General features: G+C 39.2%; 1 protein-coding gene across 11 annotated transcripts in view; it reads right to left on the reverse strand.

Moving 5' to 3' along the window:
• The window catches only part of CELF1 (CUGBP, Elav-like family member 1), a 65,424-nt gene that overhangs the window by 19,837 nt on the left and 20,113 nt on the right, over positions 1 to 25,474 (reverse strand). For 6 of the 11 annotated variants that reach the window (XM_014543388.1, XM_014543385.1, XM_014543387.1 and 3 more), the window contains exons 1-4: positions 12,962 to 13,134; positions 3,969 to 4,156; positions 1,938 to 2,020; positions 1,535 to 1,583 (exon numbers count right to left, since the gene is read on the reverse strand). In XM_014543388.1, coding sequence (XP_014398874.1) covers positions 1,535 to 1,583; positions 1,938 to 2,020; positions 3,969 to 4,156; positions 12,962 to 13,032 — 391 coding nt within the window. In that variant the 5' untranslated portion in view covers positions 13,033 to 13,134. Of the gene's footprint in view, positions 1 to 1,534; positions 1,584 to 1,937; positions 2,021 to 3,968; positions 4,157 to 7,396; positions 7,418 to 12,961; positions 13,135 to 14,290; positions 14,336 to 18,282; positions 18,323 to 20,845; positions 20,954 to 21,037; positions 21,049 to 25,474 lie in introns of those variants that run through there. The other 5 variants (XM_014543390.1, XM_005870836.2, XM_014543393.1 and 2 more) reach the window with 5 other exon arrangements.

Here is a 25,474-nt window from a genome sequence, read left to right on the forward strand (position 1 = left end):
AAGCAAAATAAAAAAGTGGGACTACAAAATAAAAAGCTTCTGCACAGCAAGAAAAATCAACTAAATGAAAAAGCAACCTATAAAATGGGAGAAAATATTTGCAAATCATATATCTGATAAGGGGTTACTATTCAAAAAATATAAAGAACTGATACAACTCAAAGGCAAAAAAAGAGAAAAAAAAACATTTGATTAAAAAATGGGCAGAGGATCTGAATAGACATTTCCCAAAAAAAGACATATATATGGACAACAGACACATAAGAAGATGGTCAACATTACTAATTATCAGGAAAATGCAAGTCAAAACCACAGTGAGGTATCACTTCACACCTATTAGAATGGCTATTATCAAAAAGCCAAGAAAGGGTCCTGACTGGCATGGCTAAGTGGTTAGAGTGTGGTTCTGCAAACCGGAGGGCCGCGGATTCAAGGGCATGTACCTGGATTGCAGGTTTGATCCCCAGCTCTGGTAGGGATGTGTGTGAGGCAACCAATTAGATGTGTGTCTCTCTCACATCGATGTCCCCCACCCCCTTCCTTCCCTTGCACTCTAAAAAAAAAAAAAAAAAAAAAAAAAAGGGGAAATGGGAAAAATATCCTGCGGTGAGGATAACAAAAACAAAAAACAAACAAAAAAAGCCAAGAAAGGAACAAATGTTGGCAAGAATTCAGAGAAAAAAGAACCCTTGTGCACTGTTGGTGGGAATGTAAATTAGTGCAACCGTTATAGAAAATAGTATGGCAGCTCCTCAAAAAATTAAAACTAGAACTACCACATGATCCAGCAATTCCACTTCTGGGTATTTATCCGACAAAAATGAAACCACTAACAAAAAAATACATGGATACCTATATCCATTACAGCACTATTTACAACAGCCGAGATACGGAAATAATCAAAGTGTACAGTGATAATTGAATAAAGAAAATGTGTGTGCGCAGCACACGCACACACAAACACACAGAGAAATATGATTCAGTCATAAAAAGGAATAACATCTTGCCATTTGTGACAACATGGATGGAACTTGGGGGTGTTATGCTAAGTGAAATAAGTCAAACAGGAAAAGACAAATACCAGTATGACCTCGCTTCTATCTTAAAAAAAGAAAACAAACCCCAAACTCATACAGAAAACAGATTGATGGTTGCCAGTGAAGGGGCCCAAAAGGTACAAACTTCCAGTTATAAAATAAGTAAGTCATGAGGATGTAAGCTGCAGCATGGAGACTGCAGTTAATAATACTATACTGCATATATGAAAGTTGCTAAGAGAGTAGATCTTAAAAGTTCCCATCACAAGAAAAAATTTTTGTAAGCAAGTATGGTGACAGATTTTAACTAGCCTTATGGTGGTGATCATTTCACAATATTTATCAAAACATTATGCTGTACACCTGAAATTAACATAATACTATATGTCACTTCTACCTCAAAAAGGAATTACTTAGAGCACAATGCAATCCAAATGCCATGAGAACAGCAGACTAGAAAAAAACCTGATAAGGGGAGGGCCTACGTGCTTGCTTACCATTGCTCTTCTCACTGTCGGCAGGTTTCATTTGTATAGGATGATGCATCTGAAAAGGAGAACATGTGAATATTATCGCTGTACACACTGAAGCAGAAATATAAATGAGGACTCTAAAGAAGTAACAAAACTAAAGCCTGTAAGAGTTCTCTTGAACTCACATCTGCTTCATGACCTTTGCCCCACAAAATATCAGAATAGATAGAACTCTGAATTAAGAAGTAAAAATTCTCTTGGCTGAGAAAGAACTACTTTCAGCCTATCATCTTTAAAAGTTCCCTTTACATCCATTCCTGTGAAAGTCACCCTTCCCCCAAAATGGTTTTCAATGTGTATCTGATACATATAAGTACATGCCATGTGTCAAAACCACCACAGTTCCACTTAGTAGGAGCTTTCTTACCCCTGGGAGGACCTTCATATTGTGAAGAGCATTCTGTGCTTCTAATGCAGCTTTGCGGGTGTAAAATGTAACAAAACAGCACCCTGCAATAAAGACCATTTCACAAATCAAACCAGTCTTTTGAAAGTAGAGAATTCCTAGAGCACCCAGTACTCCCTGGACATACAGGGTTGGGGCAAAAGTAGGTTTACAGTTGTGAGTATGCAAAACAGAGTTTATTCTTGCATCGCTAGTATTTATTGCATTATTCCCCAAACAACTGTAAATATACATTTGCTCCACCCTGTATTAGAATTTAAAAAGAAAGGGTAAGGTTTATTAAAATTAGTGAGAGAGAAAACCTAGCAGAGAAAAAAACAACAAAATCCCACATTTTTTTCTACACATTTTCTTTATTGTTATAGTCTCTTAGTTCTATTAAAATTCTTCTTTAGCTGCTCCTATCACTTCTCTGGGAAAGATGACTTCCCTTACAAAGGTCACAGTACCAAGCCATTCAACCCACCCTATTTGGAGCATCAGGTAGTGTGCTGGGCAAGAGGACTCAACTACAAACAAGACAAAGAGGGGCCTTAAACACTTGTAGCTCTTCGTCTATCAGAAGCTCTTCATCTTTCAAAAACTTTCTCTTTTAGAATAAACCACTCCTTACATTGTAGCCAATTTCTATCATATGCCTCAAACATAATTATCATTTTAAATTATAAAATGATTTAAAAGCAAGAACCTCTTAGTATCTTTTTTGAGGGACTCTTAGTTCTCATCAAATATAATTATATTTCTAGCAGCACATGGTGCTAACTGAGATCTGTAAATTTTGTGCTTTGTATCTTCGCTGGGGATAAGAGGGAGGAGGTGTATTTTGTAAATCTTGGGTCCATAGTCCAAGAGACACGATACAGATGTCTTTAAAAATCACTCTGCAATTAAGATTTAAATTACTGCACATTATATTGCCAGTCATTTTCTGAAACTACAAGACTTTAGAGAAAGAGCAGAAGCAGGCGAGGGAGTGGGGGGGAGAAGACCATATCAATTTGTTGTTCCACTTATTTATGCATTCATTGGTTGATTCTTGTATGTGCCCTGAACTAGGATCAAACCTGCAACCTTGGCATACTGGGATGACACTCTAACCAACTGAGCTACCCAGCCAGAGCTGAAACTACAATACTTTATATTTTTGGTTAAGTATGCCAAAAGTAAAAATTAATCTCTCTGCTTCTAGATCCTGCTATTAAACTGGTTTTCAAACATGACAATCATACTTGTTGATATTTGCACTGTAGAATAGCTTTCACAGAAAATTATTCTGAGTCCGTCACTTGGAAATATAAGAGTATGTCTGTGTGTGTAGTGGCAAAGGTTATGCTTTATTGACCATCAGTCCTGTGAAACTTCCACTCTGCTGGATATATCTGGAAGCAGTTCAACCTTTCTTCTCCTGTTCATTTTATAAGCTATAGCAAATAGGTTACCTACAAAAAAGGTTCTCCTAGTTGCTAAGTCAGCCTGCAAGGCTTTTATATACAATAACAGAAATCCATGGGTAAAGGGACAGTCTTTTTCTTTCCATGGCCTACCCCTCCCATTAGAATTAGCTTACCATAGCCAAAACACTAAAGAAAACCTTATGTGATCGGTTTACTAAATGGACTACCCAAGATCCAAATTACAAATCAACCTCATTAAGTCACTTTAATTTTTTATTTTTAAGGCATTAAATTGATTTTGGCCTGGAATATATCTATAATAATAAAAGCGTAATATGCTAATTAGATTGGACGTCCTGCAGGACGAAGCTGGGGCTGCAAGGGAGGCCCAGGTCCTGGGTGCCTGCCGGTGGCCAGAGGGAAGCCGATTCCGGCAGCCGGAGGGAAGGCCTACTCTTGCACAAATTTTATGCATCGGGTCTCTAATAGGGACTATAAAAGAACATATTCCCCCCCACCCCATATGACCATAGGAACATTCTGACAATGAGACAGTAAGCACGTGACAAAAAATTGCACATAAAACTCAAATCTTCACCTTTGCTCTGAGGAGGGTTTTGGCTCCTATCTCTTAGAACGTTGATTTCATAGACAGCACCATACTGTTCAAAGAGTTCCCTCAAGTCCTTCTCAGACCAGGTCCTCGGAACCTGGCCCACAAACATCTTGATAGCATCAAGATCCGGTTGGTCTGGGTGGTCCAGGGTGCCGTTCATTTTCTTTGAGCTGCATAAGATAAAATAAAACTACTATTATGCATTCATGTTGCTCTCTAAAGGGAGTTTTGTTTCCTTTAAAGACCTCAACTACTTCCTGGGAAAGTGGGGGGTGGGGGAATCTACTTCCTTTCATGACATCCATTCAATTTACCAGAGTTCCCAGGTCCCCCCTCACCATGGTCACCCCTCCCATTAGATTTAGATCCCAAACTAAAGCTGCCATTTCGATTAGGACATCCTAGGGCAGTGATGGCGAACCTTTTGAGCTCGGTGTGTCAGCATTTTGAAAAACCCTAACTTAACTCTGGTGCCGTGTCACATATAGAAATTTTTTGATATTTGCAACCATAGTAAAACAAAGACTTATATTTTTGATATTTATTTTATATATTTAAATGCCATTTAACAAAGAAAAATCAACCAAAAAAACGCGTGTCATAGGTTCGCCATCACTGTCCTAGGTTTTAATTAAGAAATTGAGTGTCACTTATTCCTTATCTAGCATGAGAATTCTCAGAAAAACTTAAAAGGCAGAGTTTCTAAAGCAAATTTTAATAATTTTAACAAAGGTTTTTTTTAAATGTCCATAAAATAAACAAAGGACTATTAATTATAAGATTCAGGACTCTCAATAGTACAATGATAGTTTAAAAGTTTTCTTTCAGTAGACATTAGAACAGAAGCACTTGATTTCCAAGGCCGAAGCTATGGACTGACTAGAATGTTGGTCTTTGAATGTGTATCATGTGCTTAATTCTGGTGCTCTTGAGATAGCCCCCCCGCCCCCCACCAAAACAAAGGTTTGCCTCTTAAACTCTAACAAATGATTGTTATCTATAATAAAAAAAGGGTAATATGCTAATTAGATCTGACTTCCTTCCGGATGAAGCCGGGGCTGTGAGGGAAGCCTGGGTCCCGAGTGCCAGAGGGAAGCTGGTGCTGGCAGCTGGGGAAAGGAAAGCCTATTCTTGCACAAATTTTGTGCATCGGGCCTCTAGTATATAATAAAAGACTAATATGCAAATTTCCCCTCGACTGGGAGTTTGACCAGGGGTCGGAGCTGAACAGCCAACCGCCTGAGGCCACCCCCCCCCCCCCCCGCCACAGACCTGCACCCGGCTTCTAGTTGTTATATAAACATAAACAATGATATCATCATTCTAGGTTTTTACTGTTTCTAAGTTATCCAATTTAATGCTACTTTTCCAAGACTTTACCAGTTAGTTCCCTTACCAACTGCAACCATTCCAACAAATTCCTCCAATCCTCTCACCAAACTTCTAATGCTCATACTTTAATACCTTCATTGCTACCCCTGCAATTGCCAAGAACCTCAGGAGATTCTTACACTACAAATATTTCTACCATTCAAAATAAATCAAAGACCTTCCCTACCATTGTTTTAAGATCTACATCAGTAACAACTTAAATTCCAAAGAGCCATCATAATGAACTTTTATGCTAGTGTTGGCTGTTTAATCCAAAACCATATCACCATATTCAAATTTGCCATGTTGTAATATCTAACCCTAAATAAAGTAATAGTTTTCATTAAAGGAAACACGTTTTTACACTTTTTTTTAAAATTCTTTATTGTTTAAAGTATTACATGTCTCCTCCCCCCCCCCCCCCCCCGACCTCTGCCCAGCCCTTCCCACTCACCAGCATATGCTCTCGCCCCTCTACTGTCTGTGTCCATGGGTTATGCTTATCTGCATGCATACAAGTCCTCTGGTTGCTCTTACCCTCCCCCTCGCCTTCCCTCTGAGGTTGGATGGTCTGTTCCACACTTCTATGTCTCTGGATCTATTTTTGTTCATCAGTTTATGTTGTTCATTATATTCCACAAATGAGAGAGATCGTGTGATATTTATCTTTCCCCAACTGGCTTATTTCGTTTAGCATAATGCTCTCCAGGTCCATCCATGCTGTTGCAAATGGTAAGAGTTCCTTCTTTTTTACAGCAGCATAGTATTCCATTGTGTAGATGTACTACAGTTTTTTAAAAAATATTTTATTGGTTTTTTACAGGGAGGAAGGGTGAGGGATAGAGAGTTAGAAACATCGATGAGAGAGAAACATCGATCAGCTGCCTCCTGAACACCCCCTACTGGGGATGTGCCCACAACCAAGGCACATGCCCCTGACCGGAGCCGAACCCGGGACCCCCCAGCCCGCAGGCCGACACTCCATCCACTGAGCCAAACCGGCCAGGGCAGTACTACAGTTTTTTAATCCATTCATCTGCTGAAGGGCACTTAGGCTGTTTACAAATCTTAGCTTTGTGAATTGTGCTGCTATGAACATAGGGGTGTATATATCCTTTCTGATTGGTGTTTCTGATTTCTTGGGATATATTCCACTGCTATCTTCTGAATAGTATTTGAAGATCATTGAGAATGATGAATCTATAAAAGCAGCTCAACCACTGTCTTTTAATTCCTAAATCTCTTGTAACTGAACAGCCACCAGGGCTAGTCTCACATCACCTTTACTGAACCTAGCATTAACATATATTTTTATTGATTTCAAAGAGGAAGGGAGAGGGAGAAAGAAAAACACCAATGATGAGAGAAGCACTGATTGGCTGCCTCCTGCATGATCTCCCTCCCCCCCCCATGAGCCCGCAACCCAAGCATGTGCCCTGACTGGGAATGGAACACTGACCTCCACTGAGCCACACTGGCCAGGCTAAACAAACTCTTGTCACTATGTCTGTAGAGGGTCCCCATTCTCTAGCTCTTAGTCTAGAGCTCCTTGAATGCAGAAACAATTTTATTTCTTATTCATCCTTGTAGCCACACTTGGTATAGTGCCTGGTTCAAAGTAAGCACATACTCAATGTGGGATGGGAGAAATTTCTTGTTCTCAACAATTCCCCTATTTAAGCAACTAACCCTCATAAAAATAAATGCTGTGCATAAAGAGGACTCACAAATTAAAGAGCAGCTATTATCTTATGATTACTTGATTGTCACAGGATCGATCTACCTGTAGTAGAGGGTTAAGGGAGCAAAATATATGATAATGGAAGATAATTTGATTTTGGATGGTGGGCACACAATGCAATATACAGATCATGTATCATAGAAATCTACACTTAAAACCTATATAATCTTGTTGACTGGTGACACCCCAATAAATTAAATTAAAAATAGAATAAGCCCTAGCTGGTTTGGCTCAGTGGATAGAGCGCTGGCCTGCGGACTGAAGGGTCCCAGGTTCAATTCCGGTCAAGGGCATGTACCTTGGTTGCGGGCACATCCCCAGTAGGCACAAACCCACCTCTACGTTCTACTTCTGACAGCAGAGGCAATAATGGCAGCAACTAGCAAATCATAAAGAATGAGAAACTGAGTCACCCCAGCTGATTTGGTTCAGTGGATAGAGCGTCAGTTTGCGGACTGAAGGGTCCCGGGTTTGATTCCACTCAAAGACATATGCCTGAGTTGCTGGCTCAATCCCAGTAAGGGGTGTGCAGGAGGCAGCTGATCAATGATTCTCTCTCTTTGATGTTTCTACCGCTCTCTCCCTCTCCCTTCCTCTCTGAAATAAATTTAAAAAAAGAATAAGAAATCAGGACCAGAGGCTGCCTTGTCTACCTGATTCTTCATGAAACATGCGATAGGAAAACAGAGTAGATAAACAGGGAAGATAAACAGGGAAGGGAAAACAAAGTTTTATTTTCAAAGCATGTATCTATTCAAAATTCCTAAACTCCCTTTTCTCTTTCTGCTATCTTTACCCGTCTTGAAACTTCCCAACCCAAACCCAGCTCAGAGGACAGAGCTAATGTTCTGTCCCACTTCCTTCCCATCCCCAGGGCCCTGCTGATCCACTGGCTGGCCAGAAACCTAAGACCATGACCTATGCTCAAAACAGAAAGATAGGCCTGACCAACCGAGTTCCTCTACAAGTGCACTGAGCAAGACAACAGCCACTAGCCACATGTGGCTATTTAAATTTAATTTTAAACATCCAGTTCCTCACTCACACTAGCCTCTTGTAACTAGAGGACACTGCATAGGACAGCAGAGATACAGAACATTTTTATTATCACAGAAAGCTCTATTGCCCAGCACTGCTCTAAAGAGCCTGGAACTGGTTAACAGAAACAGGCAGTTAGTGGTGACGTCAGAAGTGGGAAAGGTACAACTAGAGATAGTATGAGTTAAGTTGACAAGATAACAGGGCAGTGGCTAGAGATGACAGGGTCATGCTACAATATAGATGAAGTTCAAAACATGCTAAGTGAAAGAAAACAATCACAAAAGGCTAATTGTTGTATGATTGTTTTTATGTGAAATATCCAGAATAGGCAAATCTATAAAGACAGAAAGTAGACAAGTGGTTCCCTACGAATGGGAGTAAACGGTGGGGGGAGAGAGGGGAGGGAATGGTTGCTAATGGGTACAGGGTTTCTTTTTAGGGTGATAAAAATGTTCTGGAATTAGATAGTGGTGATAATTGCACAACTTTATGGATATCGTAAAAATCAATGTCTGTACGATTTAAAAGGGTAAATTTTATGTTATGTGAATTATATACTAGTACAATACAGAGACAGAGAAAAGGAGTGAGGAATCAGAAGACAGGCTGGAAGGGCAGGGGCAAGGCAAAGAAAGCCGTGCTGTAACCAAAGTTATAGAGTAGATGAAGAGTATTAGCAGCAGCACATGCAGAGAGCAGAACATTTAGAGAGCAGAAATGAGGCAGAAAAGATCATTTCCAGGTCTTCCAGCTGCGGAGTTTCTGATTATATTATAGCCCAGCCCACATGTGTCCTTATAAGAAAACCCTTAAATACTACCTTCACATCTGTTTAAAAACCATTTATTTCCAAACCCTTTCATTACTCATTTTTTGCTCTCTCCTTCTTTCTCATTACCTGTTAACCCCCATTGTGTAAATACTTGTTGCATCCCAGTCTCTAGCCACCACCCACTTCTACCAGGTCCCTCTGGCTCACATACTGTACTATGAAAAAACTGGCAAAGAACATCGTAATAAAAAGGACCCAGAAACACTGGCCTAAGTTACTTAGCAGCTGGTTCTCTAGTGAGAACAAGACAGAATGTGTCTTTGCTGGAAAAAAAATAATTTTCATTTGGATAAAGGGAGCTCTGCCTATGTTAGTTGGGGTATTAGGTACTAGAAAAAGCTACCAATAAAGGTTTTTAAGACATCACTCAACAATAGAACAGCTAACAATCTGCTTGTAAAGGTTTTCAACCTTTTCCCTGAGGTATGGAGATAATGTCTGGAGTGTCTATCTCTGTAATCATCTCTAATTATAAAAAAACTCACAGGGCTTATCGTTCATTCAAACTTATTTTCCAAGTTCCTACAATGTGCCAGATACTACACACTATAAGGGTCTATTAAAGTGGACGGAACAATTTCTGTCCTAGAGGCAGTGGCACTGAACAAATGGAAGGACGCAACTATAATAGCCAACAAATGCTTTAGCAAATGAATAAAAGTTCTGTGGGGGGAAAAGTGGCTAATAGCCTGGCTAATGTGGATCAGTGGTTGAGTAGCAACCCATAAACCAGGAGGTCATGGTTTGATTCCTGGTCACGGCACATGCCTGGGCTGTGGGCTCGATCCTCGGTAGGGAACGTAGGGAGTGTGCAGGAGGCAGCCAATCTGTGATTCCCTCTCATCATTGATGCTTCTATCTCCCTTCCTCTCTCTGAAATCAATAAAAACATATTTTCTTAAAAAATGGCTAATAGTTTTACTTTATTTGGAGGGGGAAGTATGTGCAGGAATTAAAGGTGAATGGACTAAGCAGCTGGGAAAAGTGCTATACAGCACAGAGGTATGAAAGCCTAAGAGGTGATGAGAAAATGGTAAGAACTTCAGAAGGAAGAGGAGAGAAGACTGAGATAACATTAGAAAGTTAGAAAAAAGAACTTGAGAAAGTTAGGAGTAGAAAATAATCTAAAATATTAGGGGGGAAAATAAAATATGTATAAATGAAAATCGATAAGAATAAAGAAATAGGTTAGAGAGACCAGTGAGGGGCTTTCCATATTATACTGAAAGAACTGGACTTTAATCCAAGATTTTTAAACAAGGATCACATCTGTCTTTTAAAAGACATTTGGCAATGATCTACAAGATGATGATATAAAGTGAGGAAATATGGAGATCAGGAGGCTCTTGAAAAAAACTAGCTCCTAAAATTAGGAACCAGTTCTAGGCAAAGCTGAGAAAGCTGGGGGGCAGAATCCACTAGAACTTGGAGATCACTCCATCAAGGAGATGAGGAAGAGGAAGAAGTTACCAATCACTCTTGGATTCTAGTGCAGACAATATGAGGGATTGTTTTTGCTTGGGGAAGCCTTCAGATGGAGAAATTCAAACTAAGTCAGAGAGCTCAGGGGACACTTATGGAATACATATAGAAATCTGAGAATCAGAAAAGCACATTAGCACCCCCTTAAGCAATGGGAGAGCTAAGAGAAAAGACCTAAGATACAACCCCTGGAGAACATCCATGTCTTACAGTGCATGCAAAGTAAGAGGAACCAATGGAAGCTGGAGTGGTCAAAGCAGAATCAAGGACATTGTTATACGTGAGAACAGGCACTAGGGGTCAGGCCCCAGGGCCCAGAAATTTTTAAATAAGATACATTGCTAGATCACATTCCCAGGCAATATCTCTTCAGAGGTAAAAGCACTGAGGTCAAGCTTCCTGCTAAAGTCGTACAGGTGTAAAGGGCTTACAATCCAAGAAAGGGGTGGCAAGCACACACCTTTCTCAAGAACTTTCTTCTTCCTAACTCTATGGTGTGTGTTTTGGTATATGGTGTCCACTGAGGCCCGAGGACTTGCAATAATGAGAAGAACTGATGGGTAACTCTGCTCAATGACAGCTGAGGCCTGGTCTAAGGGGTAAAAATAAGAAGTGCATCATTAAAACTGCATTTTAGGCGCCAAGGTTGACACCAACTCTCCTCAGGCAAGCCAGTTTTAACCCCTCTCAACTGAGTTTCTCATCTGTAAAATATGGGCAATAGCCTATGCCCAATTAACCTCAAAAAGCTTTTGTGAAGATACAGGACTAAAGCAGATGTGAATGCACTAGGGGGAAAAAATGATATAACAGTCTACTCCCTGATTACCTCTATTCAGAATGGCCTACATTCAGTCCATTAGTTCTCAAACTCTCGTGTACATGAAAACTACACGGGACATCGTTAAAATACAGATTCTTAGACCCTACTCCAGCATAAGAATATCTGGGCATGGGCTCAAGAATCTGCAATTTTATATTCCAGGTAATTTTCATGCAATGTTCCATGGCCAGCCTTCATGGGATGCTGAATCAGTCCAACCTTTTAAAAGATGAGAAAACAGACTGAGGAAAAATGCTGTATCTAAGGGTTAAATAGTAGGTAGCAACAAAGCAGAGCGAGAAAGTATTACAATGAAAGATAATTTGAGTCACAGAGTCCTATTTCTAGGGATCATATATCTGGTACATAGGAATATTTTTATTATATAGTTAATCTTTATTATGATGCCATTCACTGATTGCACCTGTTATCTACTCTCATAAAAAGACCTAAATAACTATTATTTTTGGAGACTACAGGGAAGGCACAGGATCTATTTCAAACAAGCAAGTCAACTAACTTTGAGGACCACTAAACTATTCCATGAAGAGCTATTCTGAATCTATTATCCACATCAGTTACACCCAATCCCAGGGTAGCCTGATTTGCATGTGGAGGCCTAAACTCAAGACTTGCAACTATCCCATTATCTAGAAAATATCCTACCATTTAATATTCTTGGCTTTGAATAACTTAAGACTCATTTACTTGAGGTCCCAAATACTCTGAAGCCTGGTTAAAGTAGCTGAAATCAGGAGTTATAAATGTGTCCCCTACAAAGCCCAGAATTCAGATCCCCTGTAGCTACAACTCAGGGCCAGGTTAGCGTGTACAATGGCAGTGTCACTTAAACAAGTACTGCAAACTAATGAGCTTCTCATTCCCATGTTCAAAATTTATTTGGGCAAATTGCCAATCAAAATTTACCTAATTGGGAGGGTGGGGGCATCTGATAGCTCTCAAATCATGCATTGTGTTGCATTTTCAATTGGTTGGGGGAGGGGGGGTAAAAATCCAGAATTACAGTTTACATGGCAATATAGCATCCTGCATACACTACTAAAAACATCCTCTGTAATGAGTCTAAGAATTTCATCATTAAAAATACCTTCCCAAAAGATTCTTTGAAATTACATACCCAACCTAAAGCAATAAAACTACAGTTAAAAACAAACAAACCTCAGAACCTATCATATGGGAAAATATTATAGCTTGGAGGGACAGGAGCCAACACACTTGCTGGTCATATACCAAATGTACCCTCTTCTGTAGAGAACTTCATTATAGCTTTGAGGAAATCAGCAGTAATGAGACAGAATCAGACTCTAATAGATAAAAACAATAGCCCTAGCCGGTTTGGCTCAGTGGATAGAGTATCAGCCTTCGGACGAAAGGGTCCCTGGTTCAATTCAGGCACATATCCAGGTTGTGGGCTCAGTCCCCAGTAGGGGGTGTGCAGAAGGCAGCCGATCAATGATTCTCTCTTATTGATGTTTCTATCTGTCTCTCCCTCTCCCTTCCTCTCTGAAATCAATAAAAATATATATTAAAAAAGAAAATAACAATAGCGTGGACTTTGGCTTCCTCACCCAAATGTTTCTTCTTAAGGAAAAGAACCAGTTACATTAAATAACAAACAACCCAGTTCCTCTGCTTATAAAAAATTAGACAACAAAAATACTTACACGGGACTGGAATTCAAAGAGCAATGATCCACCATCATTTCTGGAAGGAAATCCAACTTAAACGCAGCCATCACCTCACTCTCCCCTTCAGAAGCCAATGATAATAACTTGCTGCACTTGTCTGATCCACAAATACACACAGCTTTAGCTTCCTGGGCCCCACAAAAAACACAAAGTGGAAACAGGAGCTCAGGGAAACCAGCAATAAGTGCCACAGAAACAGGCAGGACTGGGGAAGGGAAAGGGAGCATTGGATTAAAAGGGGGATGTGACCATGTGAAGGGAGGCTCAGCCCTGCACACAATGAAAGTGCTGATGCACCAGGCTTGTTTTGTGTGATTTTCCCTGGCAAAGCAGTACTAAGTGCACTGTCAGATAAATAGAGTGTCAGATCCATGAAGATAGCAGTGGCTAACAGAGCAGAAGAAACACAAACTTGTTTCACATCTTCCAAACTCCTCTCCCTGCAAATTAGTTTCTGAGGACCCCCAAAACCTGAAACTACCTGGAAGAAAAAAACACCTCACCTTACATGGTCTGAAAATGTTTTTGGAAACTGGGTTGTTAGCGTTGGTCAAAACTTAGTTTCCACGTGCCAAAGACAGCAATGAGCACAAGTGCTTGGGTCCAAATTAACCTCAGAATAGTCACATAGAGAGGACCACTGGTTCAGACTATCAAAAGCATCCAGGAGCAAGCTGGCTGAAGAACTGGACACCAGGAACTTACTGCTCACATACTACTACCCGCACTGGACCTTGCTTTCTTGATGGTGTTGACAGCAAAGTGTGCTTCCTCATCAGAGTGAGGGACTTTAAAAATTGCTGTTTCAGTGACATTCATTAGGTGGCACAAGGCAGAACTTCTTCCCTAACTCTGAATCTTAATTTGCCAGAAAATTTAAAAGGCAAAAATGAAAATGGAATTGTAATATTCTGCCTCTTGACAGAGTACTAGAAAATAATGTCTTTTTAGTTGTTTGACTTTCCTAATAATGAAAAAGAAATGGGGCCTGCTAGGGACAAGCACTCAAACATGTAAGGAAGGGCAGAGAAATGCCGGCTAAGCCTCTTCGTTCTGTCCTCCTTTAAACCTGCTAAATCAGGATTAATGAATGCAACATAAAAATTCTATTGTGGGGAGCAGTAGAGATGGATATACTTAGCAATAAGGCAGATGTGGTGCTCCCATTCTCAATTTAGCTCCACATCCCTCCAAACAACAAATGGTGGCATTTCAATATTTAGGCGATGACTCTAAAACTGTATCTCTGAAGGTTCCCAAATTTCACAGGCCTTCTTTCCATTTTTATCATTAGGGTTGCCTTACCTCAAAGATTTCACTTCACTCAAGCTCAGTTAACAACACAGGGAACTTTGAAAAAAGCCTGTAAAGAGGTAAACGAATGCACTCCTAAATGTGTATAGTTACTTAAAAAACAAAAAACAAGTTAGTATAGGCCTAACTGTTCTCATCTGCATAGAAATGGCTGACACCTATCCTGCATGTGACTGAGGAACGTAGAAACTGTCTTCTGTCCAATATCCATTTATAACCATCTAAAACTTACAAGTATAATAGCAGTTAACTACTTTTCTATTTTGTCAGAGACACTGGCTCATTTGATCTACTGATTTAGAGGCAGAAGTAGCAGGAGCTCTCTTCCATTCCATTGAAGGAGGAAGCAAAAACAAGCTACAAGTGAGAGGAGACTGGCACACAATTCACAGTTCACCAGGCCCTGCTTCCAGGCACAGGATGGGAACCCAAGCTGGGACTGGTTAAGTTACTCGGTAGGTATGTCCTAGTTTCTCCTGTGTCACTGGTGCTGATCCCATGCCTCCTCCTATAGAAAGCTATCTGGACCAATGAGTAAATTTGTAAGATCAGTTAACCAAATCAGATTTTTTAGTTCAAGGATCCTTTAAAAATGAATCAACGAATTTTAAAGACTCCCACTGGTTATTGTTATGCTTTTATTATTCAGTAAAAATACATGGCTTGTAATTATATCTGTTTCAATCAGAATCACATCTAGAAAAACAGAGTACTTAACTGTGGGAGACTTCACTGAGTAGCCTGGCACTGCTCAGTGCATGAAAGGATGTGCACTCCTTACAGTAATTTTCACCAAGCCAAATGTTGAGAAGCATTGACTTGATGTTTTAAAATCCACTTTACGATATATAAAGCAACACTTTTAAAATCATACAAGATGGAAATGTTATTACATGAAGGAGAATGCTTCTTTTTAGGCAGGTCACAAGAGTTAGCTCAGTATAATTAAATTCAACATGCTTGGGTTGGGGAATCACAGAAACTAATCACAAATCACTCAATTTTAGAAAAGGGTTACAAAGTTAATTGATGATAAAAACAATTATGGGAATATAAAATGCAAGTGTTAAAATTAAAAAGCAGAATTAAGAGTTATTCCAAAAAAAATATGCCCAGGTTGTTTTTAATTTCTAAATCAGAAACACATTCCAAACTTTTCCCACAAAGAATGTATTAGAAATAAAGAGTTGGCAGGAAGCCCTAGCCAGTTTGGCTCAGTGGATAGAGTGTCAGCCTGTGGACTGAAGGGCCCCAGGTTCAATTCTGGTCAAGGACACATGTCCAGGTTGCAGGCTCAATCCCCACTGGGGGACATGCAGGAGGCAGCCAATCAGTGATTCTCTCTCATCATTGATGTTTCTATCTCTCTCTCCCTCTCCCTTCCTCTCTGAAATTAATTTAAAAAAAAAAAAAAAGAGTTGGCAGGAAGAATGATAACCAAGGGTCCCTGAAAAAGGACTTAACTTTCCCTCGGTCCCTTTTTACCACCTGTGCTCTCTAATTCTAATATATTTTGAATTTATATTCATGAGTTCCTTTTCTTTCTTTGGTTGTTTGTCTCAGTTTTCTTTGCTTTGAATATTCTCTATTTTCTAAGGGCAACAATTCAAAGCCTTATTATGTGTGAAGGTAGGGGCAATTGGTCTGCTATAACATTAAGTTTCCAAATCATTAAAAATGATGGGTAGAGCCCTGGCCGGTGTGGCTCTGTTGGTTGAGTGTTGTCCCATGCACCCAGAGCTCGATCCCCAGTAGTCTGTGTGCAGGAGGCAGCTGACTGACGTTCCTCTCTTTAAAAAAAAAAAAAAAAAAAAAATCAATAAAAACATATTTTTTTAAAACTAAAATGATGGGTAGATAAGGGAATCCTCAAAAGAATAGCACAACCTGCATTTAAAATATCCAAGTGGAATAAGCAGTTTAAAAACTGAATTAGAAGAAATGCTAGAAATCACAGCCTTTTTGTCAAGAGTGAAAGAACAAAGCATAGGCGAGAGAAAAAAAAAACCCAACCCAGGTGGTACAAGCAAATGTCAGGCTATAGTGTTGTAACCAGGGAGTTCAATAGCAGGTGAAGGGATTTTATGCTTCCACCCTGATAATCTAAATGTGTTTAAAGGGCAAAATGTGAAGTCTAGTTAGATGAGCTTACAGAAAATTAGAGCCTACTGCTAAATTATAAAAGAGAATCTATGTCATTAAAAATCGCCATCAGGCCCAGTCGGCATGGCTCAGTGGTTGAGCGTGGACCTATGAACCAGGAGGTCACAGTTCGATTCCCGTTTGGGGCACACACCTGGGTTGCGGGCTCCATCCCCGGTGTGGGGTGTGCAGGAGGCGGCCGATCAATGATTCTCTCTTACCATTGATGTTTCTAGCTCTCTCTCCCTCTCCCTTCCTCTCTGAAATCAATAAAAAAAAATTTTTTTAAATCACCATCAGTGTATGTATATGGAAAAGTATAAAAATCTAGGGAAGTCATAACCTCAGACAGTTAAGTGGACTGTTTATCTCCCTCCCCGCCCCTCAACTTCTGGCAATTAGATGATGTAAGGAATGCAGAAATGAAGTAATTGATACAACTTGAAAATAATCAACCAGAATAACTTAATTTAGCTTAAAACCTTTATGGACTTAAATTTTCACTTCAAAACTTGTGTAGTTCTACTATAATCAGTGGGTCTCCTGATCTAGCTCCCAATCCAGTATCTTGCATATGCAAAAATATACTGACCTAAATTGGTAATAATGTCGTTGGCATCTCACTTTGTGGGAGTTTTGCAAAAAATGTGACAGTTAAGTATAATTTAAAACAAGCCAGAAAACTTTGTAAGTTTCCAATAAGAATATAGACCAGTGATGGCAAACCTATGACACGCGTGTCAGAGGTGACACACGAACTCATTTTTTTGGTTGATTTTTCTTTGTTATGGCATTTAAATATATAAAATAAATATCAAAAATATAAGTCTTTGTTTTACTATGGTTGCAAATATCAAAAAATTTCTATATGTGACACGGCACCAGAATTAAGTTAGGGTTTTTCAAAATGCTGACACGCCGAGCTCAAAAGGTTCGCCATCACTGATATAGACAATGAATTTTTCTGAACTTGGGGGAAAGGGAGTTTTAAAGTAACAAATAAAAAAAATATTGTAAGTAATTTTTCATTTCAAATCTAAAATCACTGTTAGACAAAAAGCAGAGTTCAGTGACTGTTGTATCCAAGTTGGTTTGCCTGTAAAAGTATCATATATGGTGTACTGAAAGGACATGGAGAAAGGAAGAAAAAGTACCACCTTTTTGAAATCTAAAAGGTTTTCCATTGCCTCCCCCATCCTTAATCACTACTGTCTCCTCCCCCAATCGGTGTCAAAGGACCAAGAGAAAGAAGACCTCTTCTCTACTTAGTGCTGTCAGCAAAAGTTTGCTCAGAACCTCCCTTAGAGTGTACTGTCAAATTGTGATCACCCTTCAAATCAGGTCATATTTTCAGATACCAAACTAGCTCTAGAACTTAAGTGTAATTTTTTATTTAAGGTCCAGTGATGATTAAAGTCCATTAAATTCTGTCCTCATCCTTGTTCTAGTTTATTTGGGGTCTTCCAGTTATGAAGTAGAATGGGAAAGAAAGTCAGCTGGGTAGTTGAAGAGTGGAATACTACTACCAACTCTCTCTCTCTCTCCCCCCCCTTCCTTCCCTCCCTCCCTCTCCCCACCTCTCCCAAAGCTATTAGAACTAGGCAACAACTAGTTCAATTGGGAGATAAGCCTGCCTTGTAAAATTTTACCTAAGGAGAGAGAGTTGGGAAAGGGCTAGAAAATATTTCTAGTTTCCTAAGAACAGGAAATTATATCCCATAATGTAGAAAAAAAGCCATCACCTTTCTGAAGGCAATTTTTTCATATCTGCACAACAGGCCTCATGCAAGAAGGTTAAAAAGATGCCCACAGAGCACACCCATCCAGCAGTTAGCCCATACCTGTAGCTTTACACCTCCCTCTCTGGACTATGTCTTCACTCTAAAAAACCAAGGAAAGAAAAATAAGTGGGCCATGCCTACAAATCTCATAATCCAGATATGTAATGTATCTTCTTTCCAAAGAAAAGCCCTCTTGGAGCATCATCCCATGCACGGAAAGGTTGAGTTCAGGTCAGGGCATGTGCCCAGGTTGCAGGTTTGATCCCCAGTTGGGGCACATGTGGGATACAACCGATCAATGTTTCACTCTCATATCTCATATCAATGTTTCTCTCTCTCTCCCTCCCCCCTTTTCCCTCCCTCTTCCTCTCTCTCTCAAGTCAATTTTAAAAAAGCATGTCCTCTGGTGAGGATTCAAAAAAAAAAAAAAGAGCCCTGACTTGTTTGGCTCAGTGGATAGAGCGGTGGCCTGCGGACCGAAGGGTCCCAGGTTCGATTCCAGTCAAAGGCATGTACCTTGGTTGCGGGCACATGCCCAGTAGGAGGTGTGCAGGAGGCAGGTGATGGATGTTTCTGTCTCATCGATGTTTCTAACTCTCTATCCCTCTCCCTTCCTCTCTTCACATCCCCTACTGGGGATCAAACCTGCATCCTGGGCATGTGCCCTGACCAGAATTGAAACTGTGACCTCCTGGTTTTCATAGATCGATGCTCAACCACTGAACCACGCTGGCTGGGCCCTCTCCCATTTTTAAAGTACACAATACCTTAAAGATTAATTGCATTTAACATGTTAAAACTAATTTAAAAACACCATCAACTTAAAAGATGGGTAATCAAAGTTCCAAAAGGCTTAAAAGAGCCTTGCCCCCAAATGTCAGACAAATTGTAAAACAATGATTAGGATTCATGAGGTTGAATTTCAATACATCTAAGTCACCAAAACAATCATTTTTAACATCTGCTTTTGGATGGAAAACTACAATAAAGCTAAAGGCTGCACAGTTCTTTTCACAATTAAGGACCATGCTATTAATGTAGAGAGGCCATGTTATTTCCCCAAAACAACCTTCCTGAATAGGTGCCAGGCATAAAATTCTTCAAAGGCAACCAAGTCCCTGCCTGTGTAAATGCTTCTTGCTAGCCCTGTAAATGCAGGGTGGTGGTGAACCACTGAAACCAAAAAAAGTCAGAAGATAAGGAAGTTAATTGAATGTAAAAGCAAACAGAGTAACCACAAAACCAATTTGTTTTATTTTTAAACATTATCAAACAATCTTGCAAGTAAAGATCGATTCTGTAAAGCTGCCCAAATCCTTAAAAACATCATCGACAACTCCTCCAGCTATATACACAGAGAACTGCTCAAAGTCAACAAGGACGAAGTCTACACTGGAAAGTATAAGAACCCTGAATGTCAAAGCCAGAACCAGAACTGAGACACTGCACTCTACCTACCCTTCCTGAAGACAAAGATGTTCCTTGACATGCATAAAATCAGAACTCAGGTGGTTTTTTGAACAGTAGAATCGAATAGATTACTACAAATCAAGGAATTAAAGATGCCATAGATGATAAATGTGTGCATCTCAAATTAATAAAATATGGTACTTAAAATTTGTAAATCTTATCTGAAAGTAGGGAGAAATGTCTAGATATTTACAAAGTGATAATAATTATGAGCTAACATTTTTTGAGCATTTATTATATGCCATGCAGTATCTTGGTGCTTTATATTTAATCCTCATACCTATCCTAACGTTATTGACAGGTGAGAAAAGATTCAAAGAAATTAAATAACTGTCAAGATCACCTGAATCCAGGCAATGAAGAGGTTTGGAATATAAAGCCAGATACTTTAGCCCTGACCAAGTGGTTTACTTGGTTGGAACCATCATACCATACACCGAAAGGTTTCGGGTTCGATCCCCAATCAGCAACTGATCGTTTCTCTCTCTCTCTCTCTCTCTCTCTCTCTCAAATCAATAAACATACCTTCGGGTGAGGATAAAAAAAAAATGTTCAAAGCCAGACACTTCAAACCTTGGGTGAAAGGAGAACTCAGGTTAAAAACTGTGTACAAGGAAGATCATATCATATACACAAACCAACGAAAAGACTGTTTAAATGCTGAGGGCCATAAAGTTGAGTCTGACCTTTCTTCTAAGACAAATTTTCTAAGTAGATAAATGTAGAAAGTCTCAGTCACATGAGAGATACAATTAAGGGTAGTGAAAACGTCATGCTGTTACTCAGTAGATAAGTGACTCTGAGCAAGTTAATATATCTATCTCAGTGTCAGTTTCCTCACCTATAAAAGAAGACTTAACTACCAATCTCAAAAGGAGCCAAAGGGATGACTGGAATTCAAGCCCCTGTACAAATTTCTAACTGGAAGAGGAGAGAATGATAGAAATGACTTGGGAAAATTGTGTTTTTTTAAATGTCTGTCTGTTACCTGTTAGAATGCCTGCAATGCCCTTTCTTTTTTGCCTATTATGTGGCTGGTTCAATAGGAAGGAAGGCTGGGCTTACTGCTTTGGAAAATTGCATGTCCTCTTGCTCCCATACTCTAGAAATCCAAGTAACCAGATAATAGGATCAACTTCAAAGCTTTCCATACTTATCATACTAGCCAGGTTCATCTCTATGCAAAACTCCACCAGAGAATGGTGCTAAAATCCAGTACAGTTTGACTGGGGTAGCCAATCTACTTATCTTCCTTGGGAACCTGTAGCAGGGAAATAACAGTTGCCTTCAGATTCTAATCCAAGATCCTGGGCACACACATCACAACTAATGGAGTAGAATCTACCTCAGAAGACCAGTGCATTAAAATAAAGTAAAATATGGAAAAGCACTCAGCAATAAATAGGTGGACCCAAGACTGAATGACCATAGAAAAACTATTCATCAAGTGCTTTGCTAATCTGTAAATGGGGATGACTAGGTGGATTAAACAGGTACGCTGAAGCAGGAAGTAAATTCCTTTCTAGTTCCGTTATTCCCAGAGAATCTCCTTCCACTCTAATAAATTACTCTATGTTGAACAATCTGGGTCCTGTACTGCACCAGGCTTAGTTCTGACTTGTCTTGGTCGACAGGGATAGAACTTAACACTTGCTCTGTGGGGTATACAAAAATCCGTCTTCCCTTGTGACACTGCTCTGTGACTACTATTTCCATGATTCAGGCTTAAGTTTAGGGTTTCTGACTCTTTACTGAGTCATCTATGTGTGTCCTCTCCCTGACCCTAGTAGAAGAGTTTATAAACAGATCTCAGTCTCATCTCCTCCACTGGCCAGTATGCTCATCCTTTCTTTAGTGGCAACAATTTTTTTTCCAGCTTTTAAAAAAAGCTGTGGAAAAACACATACATAAAATTTACCATCTTAACAATGTTTAATACAGTTCAGTATGTCAACATTGTGCGATGTGACAACAATTTTAAGATCTCTCCTTTTTCATCAAGTTTCTTAATCTGAGAACTTCAGATCTCTTCAAAGTCCATAGATGAGCTTTGAAGAAAGGGGAATCGTAGGTCTATAAACCCATGACTTTTTTTTTTTTTTTTTTTTTTTTTTGCGGAAGTGGGTGAAGATGAACATGGGAGATTTCCTGAAGAGAGAATCCAAAATTTTCATCAGATTCTCTAATCACTTGAGCTTTGATTCTCTCTGCTGCAAAGGAACAAAACAGTATGTTAGACAAAGGCCAGATCTGATGTCATTTGTGTGATCTTGAGTGAGTCACTTTTCCCGGGCTTGTTTCCTCATCTATAAAACTGGAATACAGGACTAGATTAATCCAGATTATCACTAAATCATCTAAAAGCACAATACTATTTTCTCCAAACAGATTTCAAACCATTATTTAAGGTCTAGTTCAATTCCCACCATATATGAGATACACCTAGGAGAAACTATGTATAAATCTCATTTCTAAATTTGTATTAATGAAGTATTTTTCATATGCTATCATTTTGTGAACAAATAACAAGGCCCTCCTTCTCTTTTCTACTTATATCCCAAAGACACCTGGAATAAAGATAACACATTATCAGACCTTCAATTGTTGAACTGGAATTCCCTAGTTTATCTGGTCTAATTTATAAATTTTGCATTAACATTTACATTAATATATCTGCACATAAATATGTTCACCTTTTCATTAAAAAAAAAGTCTCCCCCCTTTCAACTGCAGGTATTTCAGTAAAAGCAATGTTATGAGCAGCCTTACCGTTTAATAGAAGACTTACTAAGTACTTATTTCCCTTTAATTTTTCTACTTCCTCAATTTAAAAAAAAAATTACCTATATAGGTTAACTTTTAGGTAAAAAAGCCTACCAGGCTCTTTTCTATGTATATATTAAAATTCATGCACACTCAAATACACATCATAATTATTATCAAATTAAGTATACTGTATATTCTATTGTGTAACCTACTTTTTTCACTTACAATTATAAACATTTTCTTGTGAGCAGCCGATATTTAAGAATCAGTCAGAATTGGCCTGACTTTGCCAGTAACATCCTTCCTATATGTCACAACCAACCAATAAATATAACAACACCTATTTTACAAAGCCAACATAATTATCCAGTCCTCTGAAATTGCTAAAAAAAAAAAAAAAAAGGCAGGGAAGTTGGATTGTGGTGGGTGAGTTGGCTCTTTGTTTCTCCTTTCTTTCCCTATCTGTCATCCCATCTTTTGTATAGTTATATGATCCTTCCACAGACTATATAGGCACCTAAACCAGCCATCTCACCTGAAGGAGATTCTATTTTGGAGGTGTTCAGGTTAAGCAGTGAGGGAATGTAAAATACATAGTTTTTAAACCTCTTTTCCTACTTCCTTCTAAAATGCCTATACTCTCAAAGTAATTCTCAAATCCCTATCAAGTATTCACTCTCTCCTACTATAGCTCTCTATAGGGGGTCAGGGGTGGGTGCAGGAATCTCATTCTGTTTTAGCTCCTCCTGTTTCCTTGGCAGCACATTGCTGGATGTAGCAGCAGTAATTTACACATGGTAGCTAAGCTAATATGTGGCTTTCTCTAGGGAGAATTGCTAATTTTTTCATGTATCTTTCTAGTTTGAATCCAGTGTTCTGACAATATCAAAATTAAATATTTGACTAGTGGCTTCTACCTTCAAGACATGGAACCATGCACAGAAATCACAGGCAGCAAGGACTTCCCATTATGTGGTAGAAGTGGGGGCTCTAAAGACCTACCTACAGGGACTGAGACAAAGCACCTAATCCAAACTTGAGGGCTCAGTCATTACACTTTCCCAAGATATTCATGTATCACTTGCTTAAATCTGGCCATGTTTTAAGACCACCATTTCCGCCTTAGTTTCACTGCCCTGCCATAAGGCCAAATCCATCTCATCTAGTGAGTCACTACTGCTCCTCTCCAACTGTATTTTGATTTCAGCCCACTTGTGCAGCTCATCAGGACTGCACCATATGTTAGTACCATGTAGGCAGAATGTGACTAATTTTTTTCTAAAACACTGTCAAGAATTACTTCTAAAATAACTTTATAATCTTGATGTCTCCGAAGAGTCATTTCTGTAATACATAACCTCTGGAAATGACTTTATAATTATTTTTCTGAGTGCTCAAAGGAGATTCTTTAGCATTTTCACTCCCATTTTCAGATGAGGGAATTAAAATGAAGAGAACAAATTAAGTGACCCAGGTTCCATAACCAGCCAGTGAGAGTTGTACTTTCTGGAATCATGGCACTCTGGTAAAATAAGTCCATTTGTAAAGTGCTTTTTTAGAGGGGAAGCTCAAAATAGTATGTTGCTTTTATTGTCTGAAGTGATTACTGAACTTCAAGTATAACAACTTGGAATTTAAAGGCTAATTATGATGACTAAATGGTCTCATATCCATCTGATAGTTTTAAGAGTAAAAGGACAGAATAAGCCAGGTAACACAAATGTTTTTCTAATTGGTAAAGATCATAAATGGGTGAAACTAACATTTTGAGAGTAAGAGATGACTTGCAGATTCAGCTACCATCACTAATTCCCTTAAAATAAAACAATTTTTTTTTTAATTTTAAAAAGAGGGTGGCCCAGCTGGAGTGGCTCAGTAGGTTGAGCATAGTCTAGCACGCCAAGAAATTGCTGGTTCAATCTCGGTCGGGGCATCTACAAAGGGCAGCCATTCAATGTTTCTCTCTCACTCTCTCACACTGATGTTTGTTTTTCCTCTCTCCTTTCCTCTCTCTAAACATGTCCTCCAGTGGGGATTAAAAAAAAAAAAAAAAAAAAAAGGGGAGGGGCTGCTCCTGCCTACTCCAGGCAACTTAATTCTTCTGTGGTGATAATGATTGTTAGGTTTGATAATAAAACTTATCTCGGCCTAGCCGGTGCTCAGTGGTTAGAACATTGGCCCTCAAACAGAAGGGTGGAGGGTTCTATTGCGGTCAAGGGCACATACCTCGGTTGCAGGCTTCATCCATGGCCCAGGTCAGGGGTGCCTGGGGGAGGCAGCCAATCAATGTGTCTCGCTCACATTGATGTTTCTCTCTCTGACTCTCCCCCTCCCTTCCACTCTATCTAAAAAAATGAAAACAATATCCATTAACAAAAAAATTTTTTTTAATAATAAAACTTATCTCAAGGTTTCTTAAATCTTCCATTTCAGATCATATGTTCATTCTAGTAACTCTCTGGGATGCTAGTTTGACTGCCATTGCATTGAGACCTTTTTGATCACTAATAATATTCTTCAGGATAATATCCCTTGCTAAACATTTTTAAAAGATCTTAAGTATCTTATCAATACTGAAAACTGCACATGCCCTTTGAATCCAGCAATTCCAGTTCTAAAAATATATCCCTCAAGTAGGTGATGTATACAGAGTATACAAAGGGTCATTTGTAAGAGTACTATTTATAATAGCAAAAACTGCAAACATACAGTATAAGTATCATTTGGATGCTGGGTTAAATAAATTACAGTATAGCAATACAACAGAATACTGCAGCTATTAAAAGAGAATAAGAAAGGCAGTTCCAACCTCTATTAAGGATTGATCAGAAGGATATCTACACTAATAAAAGAGAAACATGGTAATTAGCGTACGACCGTTACCCTTCCCATTGGCTAATCAGCATATCCTTATGCAAATTAACTGTCAGCCAAGATGGCGGCCGGCAGCCATGCACTGAAGCTAACAGGGAGGCTTGCTTGCTCCAGTGATGGCGAACTCCAACGTTCCCCGCCT

This window comes from Myotis brandtii, unplaced genomic scaffold, assembly GCF_000412655.1.
Source record: "Myotis brandtii unplaced genomic scaffold, ASM41265v1 scaffold324, whole genome shotgun sequence".
Classification (NCBI taxonomy): domain Eukaryota; kingdom Metazoa; phylum Chordata; class Mammalia; order Chiroptera; family Vespertilionidae; genus Myotis; species Myotis brandtii.